The sequence below is a fragment of the Rhinoderma darwinii genome, chromosome 1 (assembly GCF_050947455.1).
Source record: "Rhinoderma darwinii isolate aRhiDar2 chromosome 1, aRhiDar2.hap1, whole genome shotgun sequence".
Lineage (NCBI taxonomy): Eukaryota > Metazoa > Chordata > Amphibia > Anura > Rhinodermatidae > Rhinoderma > Rhinoderma darwinii.
Window position 1 is genome coordinate 447,897,998 of NC_134687.1, and position 27,477 is coordinate 447,925,474.

The window sequence follows — 27,477 nt, forward strand, 5'->3', positions numbered from 1 at the left end:
TTTTTGGACAGTTATGGGTGAACAGCATTAAATACAGTACCTAGGTAACATTTTATTATTTGATATTCAGTAGACGTGATGAAGAAGGTACTCAGATGACAGCACACCAAGTATTTGAAGAATTTATATGCCAACGGCTCATGCAGGGTTACCAAATAATTGTTCAGCCAAAGAAGCCAAAACCTAGCTCTTCTGCTCAAGTTCCACTAAGTAGCAGCCCACTCTATAGACGAGGTACGGACATTTTAAATTTGTTCCGGATTGCAAATTGTCTTTTATCACAAGAAGCCTAGTTTTCATTTTTGATTTACCGTTGCTAGGTTTGGTGTCCCGAAACCGCCTAGAAGAAGAAAATCAATACTGGCTAAGTATAGGACGGACGTTTCATAAGGTGACATTCAAAGACAAGATAATCACGGTTACAAGATATTTGCCAAAGTAAGAGCAGAATTGATGATATTCATTACTATCATTTGTATATCTGAACTTCCATAGTATACCATAGTTCTGAGGTACCACATGTAGGGTGACATAAATAATTAAAGAATTATTACTTTGGGAAAGAAATATATACTATATACAAAAAAAACCACTAACATTTGCTTCACTATTTTACCCATGTCTTGCAATTGTACGTATTGTTTTACGAGCCAAAAATAATACTTCCTAAACGCAAATTTTCTCATAGTGGGACCTGTCATCTTTCGTAAGGAGGCCCACTAGAGAGACCTCTGGAGTAAGGGGATTAGGTTTTCTAATAATTTCAGAAAGGAGGTCTACCACTTTTGACAAAACCGAGCTAATATAAGAACAGCTTCATATGAGGTGATTGAAGTCTGCCCGTTGAACAGGGCATATATGGCATTTAGTAGATGTGCATCTACCCATATGAAATAATCTTATCGGGCTGAGAGAGCATTGATGGATGATAGAATAATTGTATAAATCTGTTATTTTTGGCTTGGGAGACTAATAGATGTGATCCCATCGCTTCAACCTAATCTTTTGTAGTCAATGTGGGTATTAACGCTCTCTATTTAAAGAGGCTCTGTCACCAGATTATAAGTGCCCTATCTCCTACATAATCTGATCGGCGCTGTAATGTAGATAACAGCAGTGTTTTTTATTTTGAAAAACGATCATTTTTGAGCAAGTTATGAGCAATTTTAGATTTATGCTAATTAGTTTCTTAATGACCAACTGGGCGTGTTTTTACTTTTTACCAACTGGGTGTTGTACAGAGGAGTGTATGAGCCTGACCAATCAGTGACCAACCAGCGTCGTACACTTCTCATTGTTCCAGCCCCGCTTCTTTCACTGCACAATCACGCTGGAAGAATGAGAAGTGTATGACGCTGATTGGTCACTGATTGGTCAGCCTCATACACTTCTCTGTACAACACCCAGTTGGTAAAAAGTAAAAACACGCCCAGTTGGTTATTAAGAAATACATTAGCATAAATCTAAAATTGCTCATAACTTGCTAAAAAATTATCGTTTTTCAAAATAAGAACCACTGCTGTTATCTACATTACAGCGCCGATCAGATTATGTAGGAGATAGGACACTTATAATGTGGTGACAGAGCCTCTTTAAGTAAACCAGGTTTTTCAGATAACCGGTATATATAAAAAATAGATATTAATCCCTTAGGACCTTGAGTGGATATGATGAGATAGGCAGGTGCTGAGCCAAGATTTAACTATTGAGGGCAATGTTAAGTTAGATATACTGTTGTGGGATCTGAAATGGATTCATCATATTTTCTATAACGCTAACAGTGCTGTCAGAGCTCAACACCTGAGAGAGACATATACAGTGAAGGAAATAAGTATTTGATCCCTTGCTGATTTTGTAAGTTTGCCCACTGTCAAAGACATGAACAGTCTAGAATTTTTAGGCTAGGTTAATTTTACCAGTGAGAGATAGATTATATAAAAAAAAATAAAGATAATCACATTGTCAAAATTATATCTATTTATTTGCATTGTGCACAGAGAAATAAGTATTTGATCCCCTACCAACCATTAAGAGTTCAGCCTCCTCCAGACCAGTTACACGCTCCAAATCAACTTGGTGCCTGCATTAAAGACAGCTGTCTTACATGGTCACCTGTATAATAGACTCCTGTCCACAGACTCAATTAATCAGTCTGACTCTAACCTCTACAACATGGGCAAGACCAAAGAGCTTTCTAAGGATGTCAGGGACAAGATCATAGACCTGCACAAGGCTGGAATGGGCTACAAAACCATAAGTAAGACGCTGGGTGAGAAGGAGACAACTGTTGGTGCAATTGTAAGAAAATGGAAGACATACAAAATGACTGTCAATCGACATCGATCTGGGGCTCCATGCAAAATCTCACCTCGTGGGGTATCCTTGATCCTGAGGAAGGTGAGAGCTCAGCCGAAAACTACACGGGGGGAACTTGTTAATGATCTCAAGGCAGCTGGGACCACAGTCACCAAGAAAACCATTGGTAACACATTACGCCGTAATGGATTAAAATCCTGCAGTGCCCGCAAGGTACCCCTGCTTAAGAAGGCACATGTACAGGCCCGTCTGAAGTTTGCAAATGAACATCTGGATGATTCTGAGAGTGATTGGGAGAAGGTGCTGTGGTCAGATGAGACTAAAATTGAGCTCTTTGGCATTAACTCAACTCGCCGTGTTTGGAGGAAGAGAAATGCTGCCTATGACCCAAAGAACACCGTCCCCACTGTCAAGCATGGAGGTGGAAACATTATGTTTTGGGGGTGTTTCTCTGCTAAGGGCACAGGACTTCTTCACCGCATCAATGGGAGAATGGATGGAGCCATGTACCGTCAAATCCTGAGTGACAACCTCCTTCCCTCCACCAGGACATTAAAAATGGCTCGTGGCTGGGTCTTCCAGCACGACAATGACCCGAAACATACAGCCAAGGCAACAAAGGAGTGGCTCAAAAAGAAGCACATTAAGGTCATGGAGTGGCCTAGCCAGTCTCCAGACCTTAATCCCATCGAAAACTTATGGAGGGAGCTGAAGATCCGAGTTGCCAACGACAGCCTCGAAATCTTAATGATTTACAGATGATCTGAAAAGAGGAGTGGGCCAAAATTCCATCTAACATGTGTGCAAACCTCATTATCAACTACAAAAAACGTCTGACTGCTGTGCTTGCCAACAAAGGTTTTGCCACCAAGTATTAAGTCTTGTTTGCCAAAGGGATCAAATACTTATTTCTCTGTGCACAATGCAAATAAATATATATAATTTTGACAATGTGATTTTCTTTTTTTTTTTTTTTTTATATAATCTATCTCTCACTGGTAAAATTAACCTAGCCTAAAAATTCTAGACTGTTCATGTCTTTGACAGTAGGCAAACTTACAAAATCAGCAAGGGATCAAATACTTATTTCCTTCACTGTATACGTTGAGGTGGGGGATGGGCGAATATGACCTAAATCAGAATCACGATTAAGTGAACTTGTAGCCTCGATTAGAATTAATGAACAATTATTTAGACCACACCCCTATTTGCATGCCACGCCCCCTAATCACATGCTACACCATTGAATTTATACATATCCTGACTGAGCCTGCTGTTTTCTACTGTATATAATATACGCCCTGACACTACCCCCACACAGTATATTGCCCCCATAGTGCTCCCCACACATTATATTGCCCCCATAGTGCTCCCCACACAATACAAATGCCCCCATAGTGCTCCCCACACAGTATAATGTCTCTATAGCTGCCCACGCACATTATAATGCCCCCATAACTGTCCTCCACAGTATAATGCCCCTATAGCTACCCTCCACACAGTATAAAGCCCCCACACAGTATAATGCCCCTATAGCTGGTCCCACTGTGCTCCCCACACAGTATAATGCCCCTATAGCTGCCCTCCACACAGTATAATGCCCCCATAACTGTCCTCCACACAGTATAATGCCCCTATAACTGCCCTCCACACTATAATGGCCCCTATAGCTGTCTCCACACAGTATAATGCCCCCCATCGCTGCCCCCACACAGCCCCAATAAAATACATGCTCACCTAACCCCGTTCCAACGACGAGTGGAGTAGATCCTGCTGCTCCTACACTCTGTGTGGCTCGGCACAGACAGACCCGTTGACCTCACTGCCTCGTGCCTGTGCTGAAGACGCAAATAGAGTTGAAACTGGGAAAAAAAATAAAAAAGCTGACGTCGGTTAATTGCGCTGAATTTCGGTTTCCTTTTTTTTTTTTCGATTACCCAGCCCTACATTAAGCTCAGACCAAAATAAGGGGTTTTATAATCCATGCAAATTAAATAGGACTGGATTATACCATAAAGGATTTTCAGCAACCATATTCGTGAAGCGAGTCACAGATTTTGCAAGTAGAAGGGGACAAAAGTGAAGATCATAGAGCTCCCATTCAGCTATGTACCATAACCCTTTAAAGACCCAGCCATTTTTTGTGTTTCCGTTTTAGTTTTTTACTCCCTGCCTTCCAAGAGCCATAACTTTTTTATTTTTCCATCAATAGAGCAGTGTGAGGGCTTAGTTTTTGCGGGGCGAGTTGTAGTTTGTATTGACAAATTATTATTATTTAAAGTACCATATAATGTACTGGGAAACAGAAACAAAATTCTTTGTGGGGTGGCATTGGAAAAAAACTGCAATTCCTCCATTGTTTTTTGGATTTCGTTTTTAGGGTATTCACCGTGCGGTAAAAATGACAACTTAACTTTATTTTGCAGTTCAATAAGATTACAGTGATACTAAATTTATATAGGTTTTTTTATGTTTTACAACTTTTACAAAGAAAAAAATATTTGTTAAAAAAATAATAGTTTTGTGTCAACACATTCTGAGAACCGTAACTTTTTTATTTTTTCATCAATTGAGCGGTATGAGGGCTTATTTTTTGCGAGACGAGCAAAAAAGGTGACCAAAAACCAATGATTCTGGTGTTTTACATTTTCTTTTTTTACGCCGTTCACCGTGCGAGTTAACTATGTTATATTGTAATAGTTTGGACTTTTAACCTCTCTGTGGTAGTTACAGCAGAGGAAGCGTGATCTCGTTGTAAACTGTCATTTACAGCGAGATCTCGCGAGATCACGCTTCCTCTGCTGTAACTACAATAGACAGAGTAACGAAGTGCATAGATTGTGAATAGACATTCCGTGGAATGTCTATTCACTGTCTAAACACTTCAGTATTGTTAATGTGTTAGTATAAGACAGCACATAAGGATCTAGCAGGATCCCTATGCGCTGAGTAAATGAATGGAGAGGAGTGCAGGAGGCTGATTGGTCAGCGTCATACACTCCTCTGTACAACGCCCACTTGGTCTAAAGTAAAAATACGCCCACTTGGGCATTAAGCAACTCATTAGCATAAATCTAAAATCGCTAATAAAGTGGTAAAAATAGATCGTTTTTTTTATAATAAAAAACATTACTGTCACCTACATTATAGCGCCCATCTCCTTATGTAGGAGATAGGGCCCTTATAATGTGGTGACAGAGCCTCTTTAAGTCTATAAAACTTTTCTAACCAGCCACAATCATTTCTGTTATGTGGCATAAGAAAGGCCTTCTGCCAGTTAGTAGGAAGGCCCGAGAAGAGCCCAAATTAGTCTATGATAGACATTGCACAAGGGAGTTTGGCCTTGGGGTTAGCCATAAATAAGGCCATTTTGCCAGCATAAAGGCAAATTAGATCTTCCCTAGAGCCAATTCTAATACATATAGTAAAATGAAAATATTTTTCCAGCTCACTGGTGTCCAGCGTCTTTAGTGATCCAGTGCAAAAAAAGGTATGATCCAGCACTTCATGAAGAAATCTCAGGACTTTATTGTATAAACATTAAAAATCCACCCAGCTCATAAAGACAAAGGACCAGTACACTTATGCGTTTCAAACGCCAACTGCGTTCTTAGTCATAGCCATTGTCCTGAGATTTCTTCCTGAAGTGCTGGATCATACCGTTTTTTTGCTCCCATTCTAATACCCATACGCTTTATCTTGTCGAATACACAAAGCAAAAGGCTTGATGGCAACTTCATAACAGAAATGTTAACAAGGGTGAATTGGAGGAACCCTGCCTCTTGCTTCTATGAAGGCAGAAGGAGGAGGAAAGCACCCCATCCACTTAAACCCAGGCATAGGGTGATTTGTATATTATGGAGATTTATTTACGCTCACCAAAACCAAATTTGTTGGGAATCCTGAGGAGGAAAGGCCATTCTTGTTTTGTTTTAAAAAAAGTTTTTATTTATTTTCACCAAATTATTAAGAACCATACAACAAACATGGGTACGCACACCCAAAATACAAACATTTTAAAACAAAAAAAAAGAAAAATTACACATCGTATTCTGCCAATGCCATAAAAATAAGAGAAAAGTTGTACTCCATATTGATAATAAAGTGTATATATCACGTAATATGTAGACGACCCAATGTGCCCTTCAATGTCTCCAATAAGTACCATTCGGTGAGCGTGAAAGGAGACACCGCCTGTGTGAGTTCAGAGTCAGACAGGTTCTTCACCATGAATGCTTTCCATTTAATAGTGTTTTTGGTTTTGATCCATTCTGTTTCTAATCTTTCTATGTGCAAGCATTGTTTCAACTGAATCAATATGTTTTGCATAGTTGGTACAGTGGAGGACAGTCAGTGCTGCAATAATAAACGCTTCGCAACCGAACATATCAGGTGAAACAAGGGCAGGTGTCTCCCCTCAACTCTACCATTGTCCGCCTCCTCCTCCTCCCAATAATGAAAAAGGAAAAGGGTGGGGGACACTGGCAAGGATATCTGCCACAAAGCATCCGTCATTTCACGGATCTGAGAACCAGAAGGGCTGAATTTTAGGATAATTCCACAAACAAGGCCATTCTATACAATCAAAAGCCTCGGCCACATCTAGCGAGTCAAAGGTCCAATTCTGTTGTTCACACCAGCCAATCTGCGAGGCCATCTGCACCCCTTGTATGTTATCCGGATAAATTATATGGTGTATTGCTATGCATAATCTGTTGGCTAATAATTCAGTTAAGATTTTGTAGTACGTATTTGATACCTAGATCGGCCTATATGACTCACACTCCTCCAGGTTTTTCCCTGACTTTAAAATTGACAACTATTGTAGCATCATTAACCACTACCCACACGAGTCAGTAACTATACATTGTCTCGGGAGGTTCCTTCCCGCACGAGGACGTATAGTTACGGAGTCGTTCCCGGTGCACACTGTCGGCGACAGTGTGCACCTGGAACCGGGAGGTCAGCTGTCTCCGACAGCTAATACACCACTCTTGCCGGCCAGCGATCATTTGCCGCTGATTTCGGCAATTAACCCCTTAAAAGCGATGATAGGTTTCGGCTGGTCCTGATAGGCTTCCTGTCAGAGTGACAGGAAGTCACTGTGTCATTCCCGATTGCACATTGTCGGCGACAGTGTGCATCGTGAACCGGGAGGTCAGCTGTCGCCGACAGCTGACACTCCAGTGTTGCCGATCAGCGGCTCATCGCCGCTGATTAAGGCAATTAGCCCCTTAAATGCAGCGATCGATTGCATTCGCCGCATTTAGGGGGTTTGTAGCACATCGGCAGCCCCCATGCAATTGTGGGGGTTGCCATGGCAATCGTAGGCCAGACAAAGGCAAAGTGGAAAAAGTAAAAAAAAGGTTTCTTTTTTTTCTTATAATTAGTATTTTATTATAGGAAAAAAATGAAAACGTTAAAAAAAAGTACACATATTTGGTATCACCCAATTCGTAACGACCCAAACTATAAAACTATAATGTTATTTTTCCCGCACGGTGAACATCGCAAAAAAAAAGAAATGAAAAACTATGCCAGGATCGCTATTTTTTGGTCAGCCCCCCTCCTAAGATACAGAATAAAAAGTGATTAAAAAGTCGCATTTACCCCAAAATAGTACTAATAAAAACTAACACCCGTCCCGTAAGAAACAAGACCTCCCACAGCTTTTTTGACTCAAAAATAAAAAAGTTCTGGCTCTCAGAATATGGCAACACAAAAAATAAATAATTTTATAAAAATGTGATTTTATTGTGCAAACGCTGCAAAACATAAAAAAAAACAATATACATATGGTATAGTATCGACTTGCAGAATAAAGTAAAACGTAATTTATTGCGCACAGTGAACGCCGTAAGAAATAACGAATTTAAAACTCCAAAATCGCTGTTTTTTGGTCACCTTAGCTCTAAAATAAAATTTTATAAAAAGTGATCAAGAAGTTGTATGTACCATAAAATGGTACCAATAAAAACGACAGCTCGTCCTGCCAAAATAAGTCCTCACACTGCTCAATCGACCAAAAAACAAAAAAAGTTATGCCTCTCAGAATGTGATGATAGAAATTTAAATTTGTTTTAACAAATAGTCTTTTCTTTGTAAAAGTAGTAAAATATAAAAAAAACTATATAAATTTCGTGTAATCGTATTGAGACGCAGAATAAAATGAAGTTGTCGTTTTTACCGCACGGTGAAAGACGTAAAAACAAAACCCCAAGAACAATAGAAGAATCACAGTTTTCCAATTTCAGCCCACAAATACTTTTTTTTAGCTTATTGAGTGCAATGCTATAACATTGCAAGGGATGTATTATTTTTTTTAGAAAAATAAAAGGACATGAAAAAAAACGATGCAAACATTAAGTAGACATTTGAGAAATGTAAACTAGTAACTATTTTGGGTGGTATTACTATCTGTTTTACAAGCAGATACAATTAAATTTAGAAAAATGCAAATTTTTGCTAATTTTCTCTAAAATTTGAGGTTTTCAACAAATAAATATTGAATTTATCGACCAAATTTTTTCACAACATAAAGTACAATATGTCACGAGAAAACCATCTCAGAATCGCTTGGATAGGTTAAAGAATTCCAAAGTTATTACCACATAAACTAACACGTCAGTTTTGAAAAAATCATCTGTGTCCACAAGGCCAAAACTGGCTCAGTCCTAAAGCTTTGAGTAAATGATATATCATATATTGATAGGAGTTGGGTGTCAAATAATAATATAGAAATCTCTAGGGGCAACCCATTTTGAGCTCAGGCCTTTTTCGTGGCCATTCCTTTCTTGATGTTATTCAGTGTAAATGGGGCATCAAGTAGTTGAGCATGTATCTCTGATAGAGAGGGGAATTGAATATCCTCGAGATAGGGGTCTATAATTTTTTGGGGAATTATGTAAATTCCGATAAAATTTAGAAAGTTGCATGAGAATACCCTGTGGGTCTGATCAGGGTCGGCCTTAGGCTAGAGGGCGCTCTGTGCAGCGGAATACTTTTGCCGCCCCCTCCCATAGTACATACCTTCCACACAAATAATGTCACCATATACTGTTCACATAAATAACACCGGTATGTCCTGTACATATAAATAATGCTACCATTTACTTTATACATATATAGCGCCAACATATTCCGCAGCACTTTTCAGTTCAGGGGGTACATTGTACAGACAAAATCAGACATTACATATTGACAAAACTAATTTACAATTCAAACAAGAGGAGTGAGGACCCTGCTCGCAAGAGCTTACAATCTATGTATATATATATAAATATATAATACCGCCATATACAGTACACCTTAATAATACTGTACATATAAATAATACCCCCATGCACTGTGTGTCCGTGTGTGTATGTATATATATATATATATATATATATATATATATAATTCTGACATATGTTGTACATATAAAGTCCAACATATGCTGTAAATATAATTAATAATCACTTTATACTCTACACACATATAACACCACTACATATTGTTTGTATAAAAAAAAATACTGCTATATACTGTACACATATAATACCATTATATTCACTACACACCTCTTATACTGCTATATACTATACTCCCACATAATATCGCTATATACTGCATACACCTATAATATCGCAATATACACTATGGACAAAATACTGCTATACAGTCTACACTCACATAATACCACTATATAAACACTATATACTGTACACATCAGTTTTGCCACTATTTACACAAAAGCACAGCAAAAACTGTTTTTAAGCCATTGCTGCAAAACTACAATGTGTTAATATGCCCATACAGTATCATATATATATATCCACATGCACACGGATAGATAGAGATATATATATATATATATATATATATATATATATATATATACACACATACACACACATTTACGCACTCATACATACACTTGCAAACTCATACACACACTTGCAAACTCATACACACACTTATACACATACTCGCACATACATACACACACACTTACACATACTCATACACACATACATACACACACACACACACACACACTTACCTTCTATGTAGGATCTCTCATGCAGACAGTCTCCTGAAGCAGCAGGGCCCTTTACAACATGCCCCATCCCAGGACAGCAGATATTACCAGCTGCAGAGAGTAGCTGGTCTGTTGGTCTGTAAGAAGAATAGGGGGACCCAGCATTGGAGAGGAGAGGGACACAGGAGAGGGAAGCAAGGGCACACAGGAGAGGAGGGGAATACAGGAGAGGACTAGAAATGGAGTTTCCTCTCTGCAGACGCTCAGGCCGTGAACTCTCCCCTCCCCCTCTTCTCTGTCCCGACTGCTTCAGACGAGAGAAAGAGGACGTAGTTTGTATTCACAGCAGTCCACAGGCTGAGGAGACGGGATATGGTGTTGCAGAGGGGCTGCAGAGGGATTAATCTACGGAAGCATCAGGCAGCATGTTTGTCAATGACGGCGCCCCCTTTACTTAGGAGGAGTGATGCGCCCTGTGCTGCCGCACAGGTCACACACCCCTAAGGCCGGCCCTGGGTCTGGGACTTTATTTGTCATGTATAGCTTTTCAGCCAGTTAGGTGATCATTAGGCTACCCTACTTATCATATGATTGGCTGAAATACTAGACATGACAAATAGAATGACACTGACCCTGTCTGGACCTCCTGTAAGCATAATTTGTATTGGCAGCCGGAAATATTTTAGGTTTCAAAGGAAATACAATTGGACAACGTGGTCTTTGAGGCAGGAATGAAGCAAGGGAACAACTAATTGCTTTTTGTGAATACAGTGATATTTTGATTGCGACTACAATTTTCAACCAAAGCATCGTCTTTACATTTCAATATCATTAGATGGAATTCACATAAATCAATTCTGCTATGTTCCCTGCTCCAAATGATGAATGGGCTTACTTTTTATGGAAAATATATTCCTTATAATAGATTTTAGAATGGGTCATGTACTTCTAAGTATGACTTAAAAAATGTATACTCCCTGTCAAATAAAACATGACAGTCCATTTTCCAATGTTAGACTTCGCTTAAAGAAAACCAAATGTGCTGGGGATAAAAGACCGAGGTTTTCTCAAACGTTAACCTGAGAAACAGTATAGAAATTGCAAAAAATATATATAAAAAATGAAATAAAAGCTAAAATGTACAAGGATCAATATTACAATGTCACTTGCAAGATGATAATGGTTGAAATTAAAATAAACTTGAAAAACAATGAGAATTTTCCCAGAAGATCCTTGAAATTAAATATAGATTTTAGCTTAGAGTTCATACTCGAAAAGATGTCAGTGGGCAAGTTAACACTGATGGATCAAGCGTGAGTCTGTGAAGTCATCTGCAGAAAATACATCCCTTGCAATGATATTAACTGCACTCAATAAACTTTCTTGGTGGAAGAAAAATCCCTGGGATCATTGCCCAAAAAAAATTGCAATAGGGATCAGTGTTGTTATGCTCAAGGGTTAAAAGGGTTGTCTCATAAAGGTAACCCTTTTCAGATCTGCTGATCGCCTTTGGTCCAGCTACAGAAACCACCAGCAATAACCTGTTACTGCAAGAGGGAAGATGTGGCTGGCCATACATTTTCCCTGCTGGGGAAATGTAGTACTGCATGCCAACCATTAAAATGAATTACCAATCATTTAAAACAGCGCTTCTCAAACTTTTTCTACTGGGGCCTCACCAACCAGACCATGGCGGTGCCTGGGGCTCACTATCAATGGTTGAAACCTATGCCAAATAAAAAAATATTGCTCTATATACCTTTCGTGTATCTCGTAACCCAGTGTAACATTAAAATAAGCACAAAAAGTCAGTTATGTTACTAAATTAGAGATTGGTGCAGTTAGGGTGTGATCACTTTTGTGAAAACTGCGTAGGGTATGATCACTTCTGTGAAAACTGCCTCCTTAAATGCACCCCACAAACAACCAGAGGGTGTCGCAATGGTGAGGCACGACTCACCGTTTGAGAGGCAATGATTTAAAACATGGGCGGGCCAGGTCCGCCAGAGCGAAAGCCACTTTTATGGCATCCAAAAATTGTTACAGATGAGCTTTCCGAGACGTATGGGAGTTTGCACTAAACTATTATTTGTTTTCATACATTTCAGGGGTGTACATTATATGACGTGTGATTTATATATTTTCGTTCTTATTTTTGCAGATATCCGTATGAATCCGCCCAAATCAGTTATACATACAACTTGTGTCCCTCTCACTCTGGAAGTGACTTTGTGTCTAGCTGGGTAGAATTCTCCCATGAGCGGCTGGAGGACTACAAGTGGAACTATTTAGACCAATACATCTGCTCTGCAGGGTCAGAAGATTTCAGGTAAAACGTATGTAATAAAGGCTTTTACTTTGTCTGTAAGGAAAATGTTAATGAACTCATAATGTCCTTATTTTATTCAGTCTGATTGAGTCACTAAAATTTTGGCGCACACGCTTCCTACTCCTCCCCTCTTGTGTGGGACCTACAAAGCGGATCACTGAAGGGGAACAACGGTGTGATCTGTATGGAGATCGGCCTAGATCTGAACAAGAGGAAGGTCAGTTGTTGGATGGTTTCTTACGTTTTGTAGAGGGACTGAACCGTATCCGAAGGCGTCACAGATCAGACCGAATGATTAGGGTAATGCACAACTCTTCTCCCCCTCAAAGATTCCATAATCACATGACGGACATTTTTGTGATGTGTTGCTTTGTTTTTTTGGTTTTTTTTTTAATAGAAGGGAGCAGGTATGAAAGGATTACAGCTCCCTCCTCATCCACCAGAACCTCCTGGACCACCAATTGGAAAGAAAGGAACATCTGCACTATCCGCTCTACTGGAGATGGAGGCAAATCAAAAGTAGATCCATCACCTAGTTTGTAGATCATATCTAACCCATAAGTTGTGCACAAAGAGAGCATAAATAATTGTGACATTTATTTTCAGGAGCTATGGGGAGCAGCAAGCTTTGGTGCACGCTGGGAAGGCATTGTGTCAGGCCACAGAAGCTGTTGTCACTCCAACCTATGTGGATAGCCCCCGCAAAGTAAGTAAGAAGGTGTAATGTATGAAAAAAGAGTTTTGCATATCTTTTGCCACTGCTTTGACATTTTGGGTCCGTCTATTTGTCCAAATTCTGTTTGTCCTTTAAACTTATGGTAGTCCGCTCAATCTGTCACTACCTTTCTTTATGCCTCCGTCTGCACTATCGCTTCCCTCTCAGGATGGGGCCTTCTTTATGGATTTTGTACGCAGTCCACGAACCACACCATCCTTCAACACACAGGTTAGTGCCTGAGTAGAAGGACTGTTTGTCAGTACAAGTTTTTGCATGGACTTGTATATGTGTTGCCTAGGAAATACAGTATTCCTAAGTTTGTTACATATTGCAGGGAACTCGGTGCAGGGAGCCGGGCTCCTAGCATCATAGTTATGTACGATGCTAGGAGTCCCTGCCTCTCTGCAGGACAACTGTCCTGTACTGTAATCATGTTTTCAGTACGGGACAGTAGTTCCACGGAGAGGCAGGGACTCCTAGCATCGTACATAACTATGATGCTAGGAGCCCGGCTCCCTGCACTGAGTTCGGTCCAGGACTTTCGGCCGAAATACGTCCGTCAATTACGGACGTTAATGTGCTCGTGTGAACCCAGCCTTAGATCTTTTTGTACTCCTCCGCCAAATAAGGCACGACGTCATGACAGAGTCCATCCTTGATAAATGACTTTGTCCAGTAAAAAAATAAACTTGACCCCCACCTGTAAGTTAAAAAAGACTCCAAGTAATGAAAAAAATTTAGTGTAACTGCATCTAGTGTAATTTTAAAGATTGTGACTTGTTATAGCAATAGAATTGAAGTTGGACCTTATTACTCTTGCGCACATTGCATAGCATTTGTAGGTTGTATTACATCCATTTAGGTATTTTATTTTAGTATTCTATTCACTAAAGGCTCACTTACACGAGCAGAAATTCGTATTACAAGTCATTGTTAAGATAAATGTTAGCGACCTAACAACGATTACAGATACACTAAATGTTATCGGCTAAAGAATTGTTCTAAATTCATCGTTTGATCGCTTAATCGAATGTCGTTCTCTACACTCACACACCTGTAGTATGTTAGAAGACAATTGGAATAGTTTGCCTCTTTAATAATTTCATGTCTATCAATCAAACTATACATATTTAAATTACCCGTTGTGGTTTTACACATATTAACAAGCGTTTTATTATTACTTGTTCAGTCGCTACACATATTTATTAAAAGAAGTTATCCGGTAGTTTTTTAAATTTTGCAGGAGGGTATAAAATTATAAACTAACAGGTACTCACACTTAGAAACGCCTGCTGCTCCAGCGCGGACAACTCATTTGCCAGAGCTCCGGTCCCGGAACTTCTGCTGCTATCATGTACTGTTCATCGGTCACTTGCTGCTGCAGCCAATCACTGAACTCAGCAGTGATGCTGCCGTGAACAGCATGTGACCTCTGAGGCCATCAATCAGCTGCAGCGGCACGTGACCACTGCAGGAGCTTCCGGTACCGGAGTGGCGGCAAATGGGGTGCCAGCACTGAAGAAGGGGGTGCTTCAAAGGGTGAGTACCTGTTAGTTTATTATTTTCTGCCCTCCTGCAAAATTTTAAAACTCCCGGATAACCCCTTTAAGAACAAAGCCAGTATTGGCCTTAAAAAGGTCCTGTCACCTCTCCTGACATGTCTGTTTTAGCAAATACAGTAATTGTATTCCCCAATAAATAACAATTCTGGAGGATTGTTTTTTAGCACTCTCTTTGTGCCTTTCCTCTTTTATTCCTCCTAGAAATGTATAATTTAAATTGACAACTGGGTTTTACTAGTGGGGGGGGGGGGGTTCCTACACATACTGACAATGTCCAATCGGTGCTGACCGAGTGAGACTGTGTAGGGACACACCCCTTTGAATTGTAACATCCAGTTGTCAATTCATTCATAAATTTCTAGGAGGAACAACAGAGGAGTGGCATAACGTAGAGAAAATATGTTCCAGAATTGTTATTTCATGGGAATACAAGTATTTCCTAAAATAGACATGTCAGGAGAGGTGACCGATCCACTTTTAAGGAGTTGTGCCACAAACGAAAATGCACCTAAAAGTACTCCTTATTAGCGTTTTTTTTTTTTCTTTTTGATGGAGCCATACCTTTTTTTATTTTTCCGTCAACATAGCAGCATGAAGGCTTGTTTTTTGTGGATCTAGTTGTATTTTTCAACTACACCATTTTGGGGTACATATGTATTGTATAACTTTTATATAAAAACTTTTGGCGAGGGTGTTAAAAAAAAAATAAAATACAGCCATTGTTTTTTGTTTTTACGTCGTTCACTCTGCGGTTTAAATGACATGTTTATTCTTTGCGTTATTTCAACTACAGCGATACCAAATTTTTATTGTTTTTTTCAATGTTTTGCTACTTTTGCACAATAAGAACACTTTTACAATTTTTTTTTTTAATTATGTTTTTGTGTCGCCGCATTTAAAGGCCTATAACATTCTTATTTTTTTATCGACAGAGCCGTATGAGGGCTTGTTTTATTCGGGATGACCTGTGATTTTCATTGGTACCGTATTGGGGCACATACGACTTTTTGTTCACTTTTTATTCTGTTTGTGGGAGGAGCAAAAAACTGCAATTCTGGAGTTGTTATTTTGTAATGGCGTTTACCGTGCGGGATAAATAACATCAGAACTTTATAGTACGGGGTCATTTTGAATGCGGCAATACCAATTTTGTAAAGTTTATTTTTTTTTCATTATTATTTTTTTATTTCCATGATATATGAATATTTTTCGTTGTAAAAAAAGGCTATTTTTTTTAAAATTTGTTTTATTTAAAATGTTGCAGACAGAATGGAATGGCAAACAATAATGTATCGCAAATGCTCAAATAAAATCATGTTACATCACATGGAACACAAAAAAGGAGTGCATTCGGCAACATACAAACATTTTGTACTTTAACAAATTGATAAACAACAATAAAACCTGTTGTCTAAGCCATTAGAAAGTTACATACGTGTGAGGAGAGCGGGGGATAGTTAAAACAATAAAGCGAAGAAGGTTAGCCACATGTGTTGTAAGACATAAGTTAAGGTTCTTCCGCATCAAAGGTCTCGAGGTGTCCAACCATGGGCTCCATATTTTAAAGAATTTATCTGGACAACCCCTATGTTGGTATACCAGTCGTTCATAGATTACTACTGCATTACAAAATCCTTCCACTGTGCAATAGGGGGCGTGTTGTCAGCCATCCAGCGTATAGCTATAGCTTTCCTGGCCAAAAACAAAGTTTCCTTCAAGAATATTCGCATGAAGTTTGGCCATATTTCCTCATCTAAGATACAGAATAAAGCGATCTTAGGGGAGATGGGTGCAGGGGAGGGTAGAAGGGAGTAGAGGAAGTCACATACTCGTGTCCAAAAGGCAGAGATGTATGGACAGTCCCAAATAAGATGCCAGAAATCTGCATCCAGGCGATGGCATCTGTGACATTCTCATGTGTGTATTCTACCCATTTTATGTAGTGGGTGTCAAATAGGATTGGTGTATAATATAAAGCTGAATCAGTTTATTATTAATTGCCATGTGAACTGAACACTGCAATTTTATCATCTGGGGTGAGATCTGGATATCCAGGTTATCTTAGAAGAGAGTAAATGAGTGTAAAGCGCTGATATGAGGCCCTTAGGTCCTTGTGACTTTAAAATACCAATAAGAGGATAGACAGATATAATACTATTGTTGGGCGGAAACTGAGAGTGGATGGCTTGTCGAAACTGGAGGTATCAATACCATTGTAGGCGAGGGAAGTTGTAAGTCTCTTGTAACTGTGAGTGTGAGAAAGGAGCCCTGATCAAATACATCAACAACCCTCCCTATTCACAAGTTCTGCCAGAATTGAGGGTCTGCTATACTATGTAGGGATGGCAGGGTGGGATTATTCCATAAAGGCAGGTCCAGGAGAATATCTGTAAAATGCAACGTGTTTTTAGCAATTCGACATACTGTTAAATCTACTGTATGCAAGGGGAGTAATGCTGTAGGTCGCGTAAATTGAGGGTATTCTAAATAACTAACCAGATTGTTTCCAGCCACCAGGGAGACCAGGTAACTAGTCGAGTCCAACAAAGGTTCATCCAAAAACCAGTCTCTTATGCCTCGCAATTGGCCCGCTAAGTAATAAGTGTGCAAGTCTGACAATGCCATTCCTCCATCTGTCTTGGGGGCGTTGTAGGGTAGCGAGTTTCAGTTTTGAGCGAGAGGAGCCCCAGATAAATTTAATAAGTAAGGAATTCAGGGAGCGGAAATCTGATTGGGGGACTGAAATCGGCATATGTTGTAATATATATAGGCATTTAGGTTGGATGACCATTTTAATCAAATTGATACGTCCAGCAATCGATAAAGGTAGTTTAGACCATAATTGTAATTTCAGGCTTATATGAGTCTATAACGGATCAATAGTTTCAGTTTTCACGCCATTGTATTCCAGAACCATTGCAATCCCTAAGTACATAAACTTGCAAACTACTGCCAAACCACATTGAGACACTACCGGATCTGGAGTTGGATTAGAAGCTGTATACATTATAGCTGATTTTTGCCAATTAACTCTCAGCCCTGAAAACCTTGAGAAGGAATCGAGTAGATTGATGGCATGGCCAAAGCACTCGTTAGGATTACGTAATAAAAGAACCATGTCATCTGCATACAAACCCACTATACTAGTTTACCCCCTTCATTGCACACCCGTTATTGTGGGGGTAGACCGTAAGCGAACCGCTATAGCCTCTATAGCTATTGCAAACAAGGCTGGTGAAAGGGGACAACCCTGCCTCGTTCCCCTGGCAAGGGGAAAAGAGTCGGAGGGGATGCCATTTACTACCACATTAGCCCTGGGAGATTTATACAGTAGTTGGATCCAGGCTGTAAAAATTGGTCCAAAGCCAAAACCGTGAAGGCAGGCTAACAGAAACGGCCATTCAACAGAGTAAAATGCCTTCATGGTATCTAATGAGGTGGTAGCCCATGGCATAATATGAGCTCTGCTCACCTGTATGATTGTTTGTACTTGCTTAATATTAATGGTGGTAGATTTCCTAGGCATGAACATAGTTTGATCCGAATGAATAATTGTCAAAATAACCTGATAATAAGCCTCTTAGGAAGAATTTTTGTTAGGATTTTATAGTCTACATTGACTAAGGAAATTGGCCTATTTGAACCACAACACTCTGGATCTTTACCAGGTTTCAATAGGACTATGATAGAGGCATCATAGAAGGTGGAGGGGAGAGAGCAGAGCATGGTTAAGAGTGTCCAGTAATAGCGGGCCAATATGTTCCTGATACCTTCTGTAGACCTCAATAAGGAGTCCGTCACTTATGGGATGCCATGTCTCGTATGGCTTCCTGGAATTCCTCCACAGATATAGGGGCATCAAGTAATGTGACCTGTTCAGGTGATAAGGTGGGGCAGGTCAGGTCATGTAGATAATCTAGGACATCAGTCATGACAAAATCAGTAGAGGAGCTATATAGATTGGCGTAATATTCCCTAAATCTAGTGGCAATGGCATCTCCCTCCGTCAGTATACGGCCAGAGGAGTCTCTAATTTTTAAAATGGAGCTATTAGCCGTTTCCTGTCTGATTAAGTGGGCTAATAAATGACCGGATTGATAGCCCATTTCAAAATAATATTGTTTTGTGAAGAAGAGTTTACGCTTTTTCAGATGAAGTTGATGTTTGTATAAGCGAGATAAGCTTAACCAGTCAGATTTATGGGCCTCTGAGGGGTCAGAAACATATAGTGATTCCGCAGGAGCTAAAAATGTTTCCTTATCTCGTTCTGAGTGGGCCGTAGTTTTTTTAATATAGGATATCGTGGACTGCAGACAGCCACGAAGGTAAGCTTTAAAGGTGTCCCATTTCAAGGCGTGTGAAATAGGGAGATCGTGAACCTGTAATAATTGACTAATTTGGTCTGGGATACGATCAGAGGGGCCAATCAGTTTCAACCAGAATGGGTGTAACTTCCAATTAGGTAACAAGCGCTGCCCTGGAAATTCCAATTTAATGAGAATTGCACTATGGTCTGAAATCTCTCTACGGTCATCTGAAAATCGAGGAGACATACAGTGATAGGTTAGGAGAGCCGAAAATATAATCGATTCTCGAGAGAGAGTATGCCTCCCAGCTGAGTGGCAAGTGTATTCTAAAACCTGAGGATGGTGGTATCTCCATAGATCGATCCAACCCACACCATCTACCAGCCGGCACAAAGGAGTAGGAGGTGTCAAAGAGGGGACAGTGCCTTGTGGGAAGCGATCCATAGTAATGTTCATAACTTGGTTAAAGTCGCCCATATACAATACAGAGGAAGTAGGGAATTGGTGGGCAAATGCAATTGCAGCTTGGAGAATGTATCTATTCGTTTGCGGTGGGCTGTAAACACATAAAATGAGATATATGGTTTGGTATCAATTTCAGCATACACAAACACGAATCTGCCTACAGGATCTCTGCAAATTTGTATGTGGTTCCAGAGTACAGACCTATGTATTAATGAAGAAGCTCCTCTAGCGTAAGTGGTGTGATAAGAATGACATACCCATTGGATCCACGGTTTTTTGAGGCAGTCGGATTTGTCAACGGTGAGGTTGGTTTCCTGCAAGCTGATTACCTGAGGATTGGATTGGACTAATATTTTGCATGGCCTGGCGGAGTAAACTAACGTCAATTTTAATTTAATCGATTTTACCGTCAGAGATGTTTTATATGCATCTATGGCCATCAGAAGTTGCATAGAGACTTGACGAAGAGAGGGTTCCAGTTCAATATCAGGGTCTAACGCATTATGTGATTGGGAGTCATCCTCCCTATATCTGGATTGTAAGGATCTCAATTGTCCTCATCCTGCTCATTACAAGCAAAGTCTATAAATTTGTCAACCGCAGATGCTTAGATCTGTGCATTATGCGTGGTATAGAGTATACAGAAAGGATATATCTAGTGGTAGAGCTCGTCCACTCTGCATATGGTATATACATATGGGCAGATAGGATATGATGAGGCTCAATATCCTTCTATATCAGTAGATGATTAGGCAGGTGCACAGCAGAAGGGCAGAACAGTGCGTTGTAATACAGTTACAGAAAATGGCCGCCACCAGCAGCTAATTCGCTTACCCCCAGCAGCCATGAGGCAGAGTTCCAATACAGCGTGATGTGAAGCTATCAGCTCTAAGTAATGTGGGCTCGCTGCATATACTCCGAGGAAGCCCTCCAGGCGTCCTCAGTCCGGCTCTGTCACAGTTACAGTAGTCAAGTAGCAGGGGTAATTGGAGGTACGCTGTCCATAGCTCACCCAGGTCTCAGGCACACCTCCGCACAGATGACGGGGATGGAGGTATGTAGCGCCACTGATAGGCCGCAGATCGCCACGTGGTCTTCACGCGAACGGCGCCTGAGGGACTTCTCCACAGCAGAGCGCTTCACAACACGGTCCAGGGAGGCAGGAGAGGTAATCTGACTATTTCAGCGGCGGGGCAGTGCCAGGTCGGTTCAGGATAATGTCAAGATGAAGTTGGGTCTCCGGGAGCTCAGTTCAAACACATCCTTCCATATTGGCTGCAGGCCATGCCCCTCAATTTATTTATTTTTTACTTGGATTTTTCTTTATTAGGCTTCAAAACCCTTTTTTTATTTAATTTTTTTACAATATTTATTAGTCCCGCAAGGGGACTTGAACATGCGATCTTTTGATCGCTTACATAATACACTACAGTACTCACATAGTGCAGTGTATTATGCCTGCCTGTCGCTATTCTTTTGGCAGGCCTAATAGTCTCACGTCCATGGCAGACATGGGGGTCTTTGTTAGACCCCCTGCCGCCATGGAAACTCATCGGCACCTCGTGATCACATCGCAGAGGTACCGATGGGCTGACCGAGAGAAGAGAGTCCCTTCAATTTGTGTTAAGGGGATAAACGGCCAGGATTGGAGCTAGCTCTCATCTTGGTCTTTGCAGCAGGGTGTCAGCTGTATATTGCAGCTTAAACCCACTGCTGATGAGAACTGCTGAGGAGCTGAGCCTGCACCATGTGAGCAAAGTACATGTACGGCGGCTCGCGTTAAGGAACTCCCGCCCACTGGCATAAACATATGGCGCAGGGTGGAAAAGGAAATAAACGATTATCATGCTCTTTAGCAATTGAATCTGACCAATTATATTTATATTTTCACTGCTTATTCTAAAACTGGAACCCTTCCATGTATCGCAGATTTCTGTTGACCAGAGTGCATCTCCCTACTTTGATGCGAATAATACTCTTGTGACAAACAACGCCTTTCAGGAGAGAGCACTTAACCAAGTTGGAAACATTGGAGAGCCGCAGCTTCCCTCAGCCGAGTCAAGGTAGGAAGTGACCGTTGTATTATGTGTGATTCAAGGGTCTTGTAAAACGGATTTCTAACTCCGATCACTCACTCTTTCTTAGTGTGCCCCCGGTGTCTGGTGGTCCAAGCACATTGCCTTCCAGTGCCAGTTTAAGTGAAATCATGGAAGCTATGAAACACCCCAAGTAGGTGCCTGGAGTGGGGGATTAAGACAATCATTTTCTTATCATTTTAGAAGCCTTTGTGTTGAATAGAAGGCGATCCATAAAGGGAATGTAAGGATTATAGATGTCTATGTACAACTGTTTTGATTTGGCTAAATGGAGGGCCATACTTGGAAAGGCACAGTTTATTAGACTTGACAAACACAGTCTGAACACAAGAGTGATAGCAATACATTATTTACATGGTGCATTTTACAATGATAAGGGAGGACACACATTGGGGCAGATTTACGAATACTGTCAAAGTTTTAGACAGTGTGAACTTAGACAAGGCAGTCAGGAAGCGCCAAATTTATCAAAGTGTTGCATGCTGTATGATAAATTTGGTGTATCTAGCTAGCCATAATAGACACTTTCCTAATGATTGGATTAGGTGATACCAGTTTTTCGCACCAAAATTGACATATATGGATTAAATAGATTCATTATTGTTGAGATTTGCCAAATATCATATCTCGTAACCGAGTACAAACTGTCCTTTTTCTCTTGTTTGCTTATTTTACTTTATAGTGAGTGCAGACTACCTGGCATTTTGTAGTCTGTGGCCAAGGAGGCATTGGAAAGCTTCTGAGAGATGTTTTAAATGGCATTTAGCAAATGTCAGGGGCACTGAACATAGACTTTAAGGCTGGGTTCACACGACCTATTTTCAGACGTAAACGAGGCGTATTATGCCTCGTTTTACGTCTGAAAATAGGGCTACAATACGTCGGCAAACATCTGCCCATTCATTTGAATGGGTTTGCCGACGTACTGTGCCGACGACCTGTAATTTACGCGTCGTCGTTTGACAGCTGTCAAAAGACGACGCGTGAAATTACAGCCTCGTCAAAAGAAGTGCAGGACACTTCTTGGGACGTTTTTGGAGCCGTTTTCTCATAGACTCTATTGAAAACCGCTCCAAAAACGGCCGAAAAAACGCCGCGAAAAACGTGAGTTGCTCAAAAAACGTCTGAAAATCAGGTGCTGTTTTCCCTTGAAAACAGCTCCGTATTTTCAGACGTTTTTGGCTCAGCGTGTGAACATACCCTAAAGCTCAAGTTCACCTTCGGACAAATTCGAGCTTAGGAATACTTAGAACCTGACTACAGAGGACTCAGTCTACTAGTTAACCACAGAATTCTGTACACCAGTATCAAATACGCCTAGGACTATCAGTACAAGCTACCATTAGGCTCCCAGCACTCAGACTGTTCTCTAGTAATTGATCCTGCAGCTTCATCCGCTCTCAGATGTCACACAGCAGAGAGAAGGGGAGGACTGAGGAGACATTACAGCCTGGAGTGGTGCAAAGGGGTATTTAGAAGTGGTAGATCTTGCACAGCAAGTGGAAGTGGTGCCACAGTGAACTTCTAATGTATGTAGAGAACTGCCATCACTTCTAATGCTCGGGTGTGCGTTCCGGGTGGGCTCGCCACTTCCCCTCCAAACATGTATACAAAAAATAAAAAGATGGAGCGGCACTCCATTCGTTCTCTACAATGATACTGAGTCAAAATCCCCAAACTTTTCAATGTCTTGGAGGTGCCCAGTGCAATAATATACAGAAAGGCCCAAGATGTACACACCCCCGGACTGGACAAATATTTTTTTTAAATCGGTGGACATTACACCTATAACTCTGACCTTGTAATTTATCTTAACAAATGTCCTTGCGGCTTGGAATAAACGACACAAAAAATAAATGGGCAGATTTCTGAAGACTGGGGTTTTTACACTAGTATAATTTTTCTGATCCGCGGGGGTAAGATGCGACAGATTTATTAAGAGGCATATGCCTTTTAATAAATCGGTTGCATCTTTCTGCTGGCCAGATATCTGCTGGATCAGATATCCTATCCTAAGGATAGGCCATCAATATTACTGTCTCATTAAATCACTTTAAGTGAAAGTCAAAAGTATTTAGATTCCAAGCATCATTTCTAAATATGTGGTCACTGTGGCTTAGATAACATATCGAAACGAAAATTGTGCTTCATACAATACTTACATGCTAGAGTTAATGGCTGAAATCTGCTAATTATGATGACTTACTAAGGAAAATAATCCTATATTAAAAAAAACAACTTTCTTATAATATAGCCCCCTCGTGTTATAAAGTCAATATATGCAATAATAAGGATGAAGGGGACATATGGTGTTATCCAGTGATCATACGTTGTGGACTAAAGTATCACAGAGAGTATGCTATGTTCACCTAAATGTTTTTCAATCATTCTTAGTCAATCCTATTAAATTTAGGATATCATGAGTACTGCACAGTTAGATCATTTACTAAAACAAATACATACATGTCTCCTTTTTTTCTGCTCTCACAAATAGCCAATCCTACTCATGAGATACAGTTGCCCACAGTAGTTAAGCCATCTAATGTTGTTATCTATTCGAAGATAGATAAATGGAGTTATGGGATTGAAAACACTAAAGGACCTATTACACGGGCCAATTATCAGGCAAACGAGCGTTCAGAAAACGCTCGTTCACGATCATTGCCCTGCGTTTGCTCGTTCATCGGCTGATTGTATAGTTTAGGCAGCCTAAAATATTATCGTTGTCGGCAGCACATCTCCCTGTGTAAACACGTAGACGTGCTGCCGACATGATGGAAGTGTATGGGGACAAGCGATCATCCCCTACATAGCTCCCTGTGAAAGGAGCAAACGAGCGCCGATCAACGAGCTGTCTCATTGTTCAAGAAATAGTGTTTAATGGTGGAAAGCATGGCATTGTGTGTGTGTTTTTCTTGCAGTACAGGTATTCCGCTGCTGTCTGAACAGAAGGGACTGCCTCCATGCTGCTTTATCAGTGCTGAGGTTGTGCATTGGCTGGTCAATAACATAAGCTGGGTGCAGAGTCAACTGATGGCCATGGACATCATGCAAGTACGAAACTTGTTTTTCTATAGGAACAAGTAACGTCATTTTGGTATGATCTATGTATCAAACCTCCACGTTATGTTTTGCAGAAGATGCTAGAGGAACAGTACATAATGCATGCTTCTGGAGAAACGCTAAGAACCTTCATTTATGGATTTTACCTTTATAGGATTTCTCCTGAAAAGGATCCTGATAAAGGTAGGAATCACGCACTTGTGTTTTAGTAAGAAACCTATAGCGGATTCCACCAAAATTAACATTTATTTACTTTTTCCTTGTCCTAGCAGCACCAAACCTGACACAGCCCAGCACATGGCATTCTGCAGCAATGGAAGATTTTACTGCTTTCCAACGTAAATGGTTTGAGGTGGCACTAGTGGAAGAGGAGCTACTACATTCTGAAATCCCACCATTTTTGTTGCCTTGGCTGCCCAGTCGGCCCGCCTCTTATGCAAGTAGGCATAGCTCTTTCAGTCGCAGCTTCGGAGGAAGGAGCCAGGCCGCAGCACTGCTAGGTAGCTGCCCGTATAGGGCAGAGGAGCTGATGGAGTGCCAGGTCCAAGAGAATGATCTCCCGTGGACCATCTATGGCCTTAATATGTGGCACAGCTAACATAAACCCATTTTTATTATCCTATATTGTTTATTTTTCAAATAGTTCTAATAAAAAGTGGTATAAGAAAGGCCCTCTTCCATAAATGGCAAGGCGGCATCAATATTCCAAGAAGTGATTCATTATCGATTAGGTTGATAGACTTCACACGATTATGAATGTATGCATTCAAAGTCTAGCCGATCTGTCAAAAGATGTTCAGCAGGGATTTAGCTCTTTAAAAAAAGAGTAGTATTGTTTTGTCTTTAAAAGCTGATTTTGTCGTCATTTAACATATTTCAGGACTCTGGTTAAACTTCATCAATATCTTTTCTACATGGTCTATTTTCTCACGTAACTATTGATGGAAAGCAAACTAGACCCCCAGCATTACTGTGTCCATGTGACATCATTGGTTCCTCTCTTGGTTGACTGGCTGTAATCCCATCTCCAGCAAGCTCCTCCCCCAGCGGGTATCATGTAACCGCATACAATGCATTCATCCAAAGCCTTGGAACAAGCTCTGTTACCAATTGTCTCACACTCTTACTTCTGGGTGTTTCTACCATATAAATATGACTCACTGCATGTTTGATTGTGACCTGTAAATAATCTAGATGATAGCATACGGGCTGTTGTCTGTTCTGCATGCTTGCTTTGATTAGTGCATGCTTTAGAGAGTAAGCTGCATGTAGCAATTCACTTCTTGTCTACTAATCACTTTTTTTTTTCACAATTTTATTGCCTCTTTTTTAGTCCGTAATAGTCTATTTCACCCGAAATAAAAGGTTATCTTATCGTCTTTCAAGTAGTATGGGAAGCGGGGGGAAGAAGGAGAGCTGGTCACTAAACTAATACATAACTTTTAATGAGTATTAATAAAATGTAAAGAGTACCCAGGGATGAATTTTATAAGCCTGAAGAATATAGCTTGGGTGTTTTAGTTTAGTGTTATACCTGCTCTCCTTCTTCCCCCCGCTTCCCATACTACTTGCATGATTCTTTGGTGGTGTACACCAGGTATAACAGCTTCAATAATGTAGTACTACCATTATCATATCTTATCGTCTTTGCCTTGCATAGCTGCTACTGTACCTGAGCAGAGGACTGTAACTTTGGATGTCGATGTTAACAACCGTACTGACCGGCTGGAGTGGTGTAGCTGTTATTACCATGGAAACTTCTCCCTGACCGCTGCCTTTGAGGTTAAGCTGCACTGGATGGCTGTAACCGCTGCTGTGCTCTTTGAGATGGTGAAAAGATTGACTTGCCCATAGAGGCCTCCTTCTCTTTGTCATATTGTTCTACCTATCAGTTATAAAACTTAATCTATTTCCTCTTTTCCATGTAGGTGCAGGGGTGGCACAGAAAGGCCACTTCCTGCGGTTTCCTCCTTGTGCCAGTTCTAGAGGGTCCATTTGCTCTACCAAGTTATTTGTATGGTGATCCACTGAGGGCTCAACTCTTTATTCCTCTCAACATTAACTGCATGATAAAAGCAGAGAGTGACCATCTATTTGAGGGTATGTAATGGCAGTGTGATATTATATATGTTCTTTACATTGTCCATCACTTTGCATGTAAAGTCCTTTGGAATCGTATTATTGCAATAGTCTATTCAAACTTTGCATTCCAACTTTAGCCTTGTTTAACACTAAACCTAGAAATAACTGATAGAAAGTCATTCCGTTTGTCAGTCTGCAGGATTTGCCTTTGTGTTGTACCGCAGACAGAGCAGAGGTTGGAGGCTCCTGTTGCAGCCAGTTGTCTTACAGCCAGACACAGGACAGTAAGGCTTTGTTCACATCCCGTCGGAACAGGACCCTGACTGACACAAACGGAAACCAAATGTTTCCATCACCGTTGATTTCAATGACGGAACTGGTGCCAATGGTTTCCATTTGTCTCAGTTGTGCAGGGGTTCCGTTATTTTGACGGAATCAATAGCGTAGTCGACTACGTCAAAATTGAAATCAATGGCGATAGAAACAGAAACCTTTGGTTTCCGTTTGTGTCAGTCA

General features: G+C 40.5%; 1 protein-coding gene and 1 long non-coding RNA gene across 11 annotated transcripts in view; one reads left to right on the forward strand and one right to left on the reverse strand.

The window, feature by feature from the left end:
• DEPDC5 (DEP domain containing 5, GATOR1 subcomplex subunit) overlaps nt 1–27,477 on the forward strand; it is a 67,848-nt gene that overhangs the window by 33,415 nt on the left and 6,956 nt on the right. For 2 of the 10 annotated variants that reach the window (XM_075831648.1, XM_075831658.1), the window contains exons 27-40: nt 71–234; nt 321–438; nt 12,501–12,668; nt 12,749–12,968; nt 13,066–13,187; nt 13,275–13,374; nt 13,552–13,614; nt 21,650–21,783; nt 21,866–21,949; nt 24,738–24,870; nt 24,954–25,062; nt 25,149–25,379; nt 26,540–26,709; nt 26,808–26,979. In XM_075831648.1, coding sequence (XP_075687763.1) covers nt 71–234; nt 321–438; nt 12,501–12,668; nt 12,749–12,968; nt 13,066–13,187; nt 13,275–13,374; nt 13,552–13,614; nt 21,650–21,783; nt 21,866–21,949; nt 24,738–24,870; nt 24,954–25,062; nt 25,149–25,379; nt 26,540–26,709; nt 26,808–26,979 — 1,988 coding nt within the window. The remainder of the gene's footprint in view (nt 1–70; nt 235–320; nt 439–12,500; nt 12,669–12,748; nt 12,969–13,065; nt 13,188–13,274; nt 13,375–13,551; nt 13,615–21,649; nt 21,784–21,865; nt 21,950–24,737; nt 24,871–24,953; nt 25,063–25,148; nt 25,380–26,539; nt 26,710–26,807; nt 26,980–27,477) is intronic. The other 8 variants (XM_075831657.1, XM_075831660.1, XM_075831686.1 and 5 more) reach the window with 7 other exon arrangements.
• On the reverse strand, nt 113–26,841 carry LOC142656797 (uncharacterized). The gene is made up of 3 exons (XR_012849754.1): nt 26,552–26,841; nt 4,054–4,178; nt 113–340 (listed from the first exon to the last, which is right to left on the reverse strand). It is a non-coding gene; the product is annotated as an uncharacterized LOC142656797 (long non-coding RNA).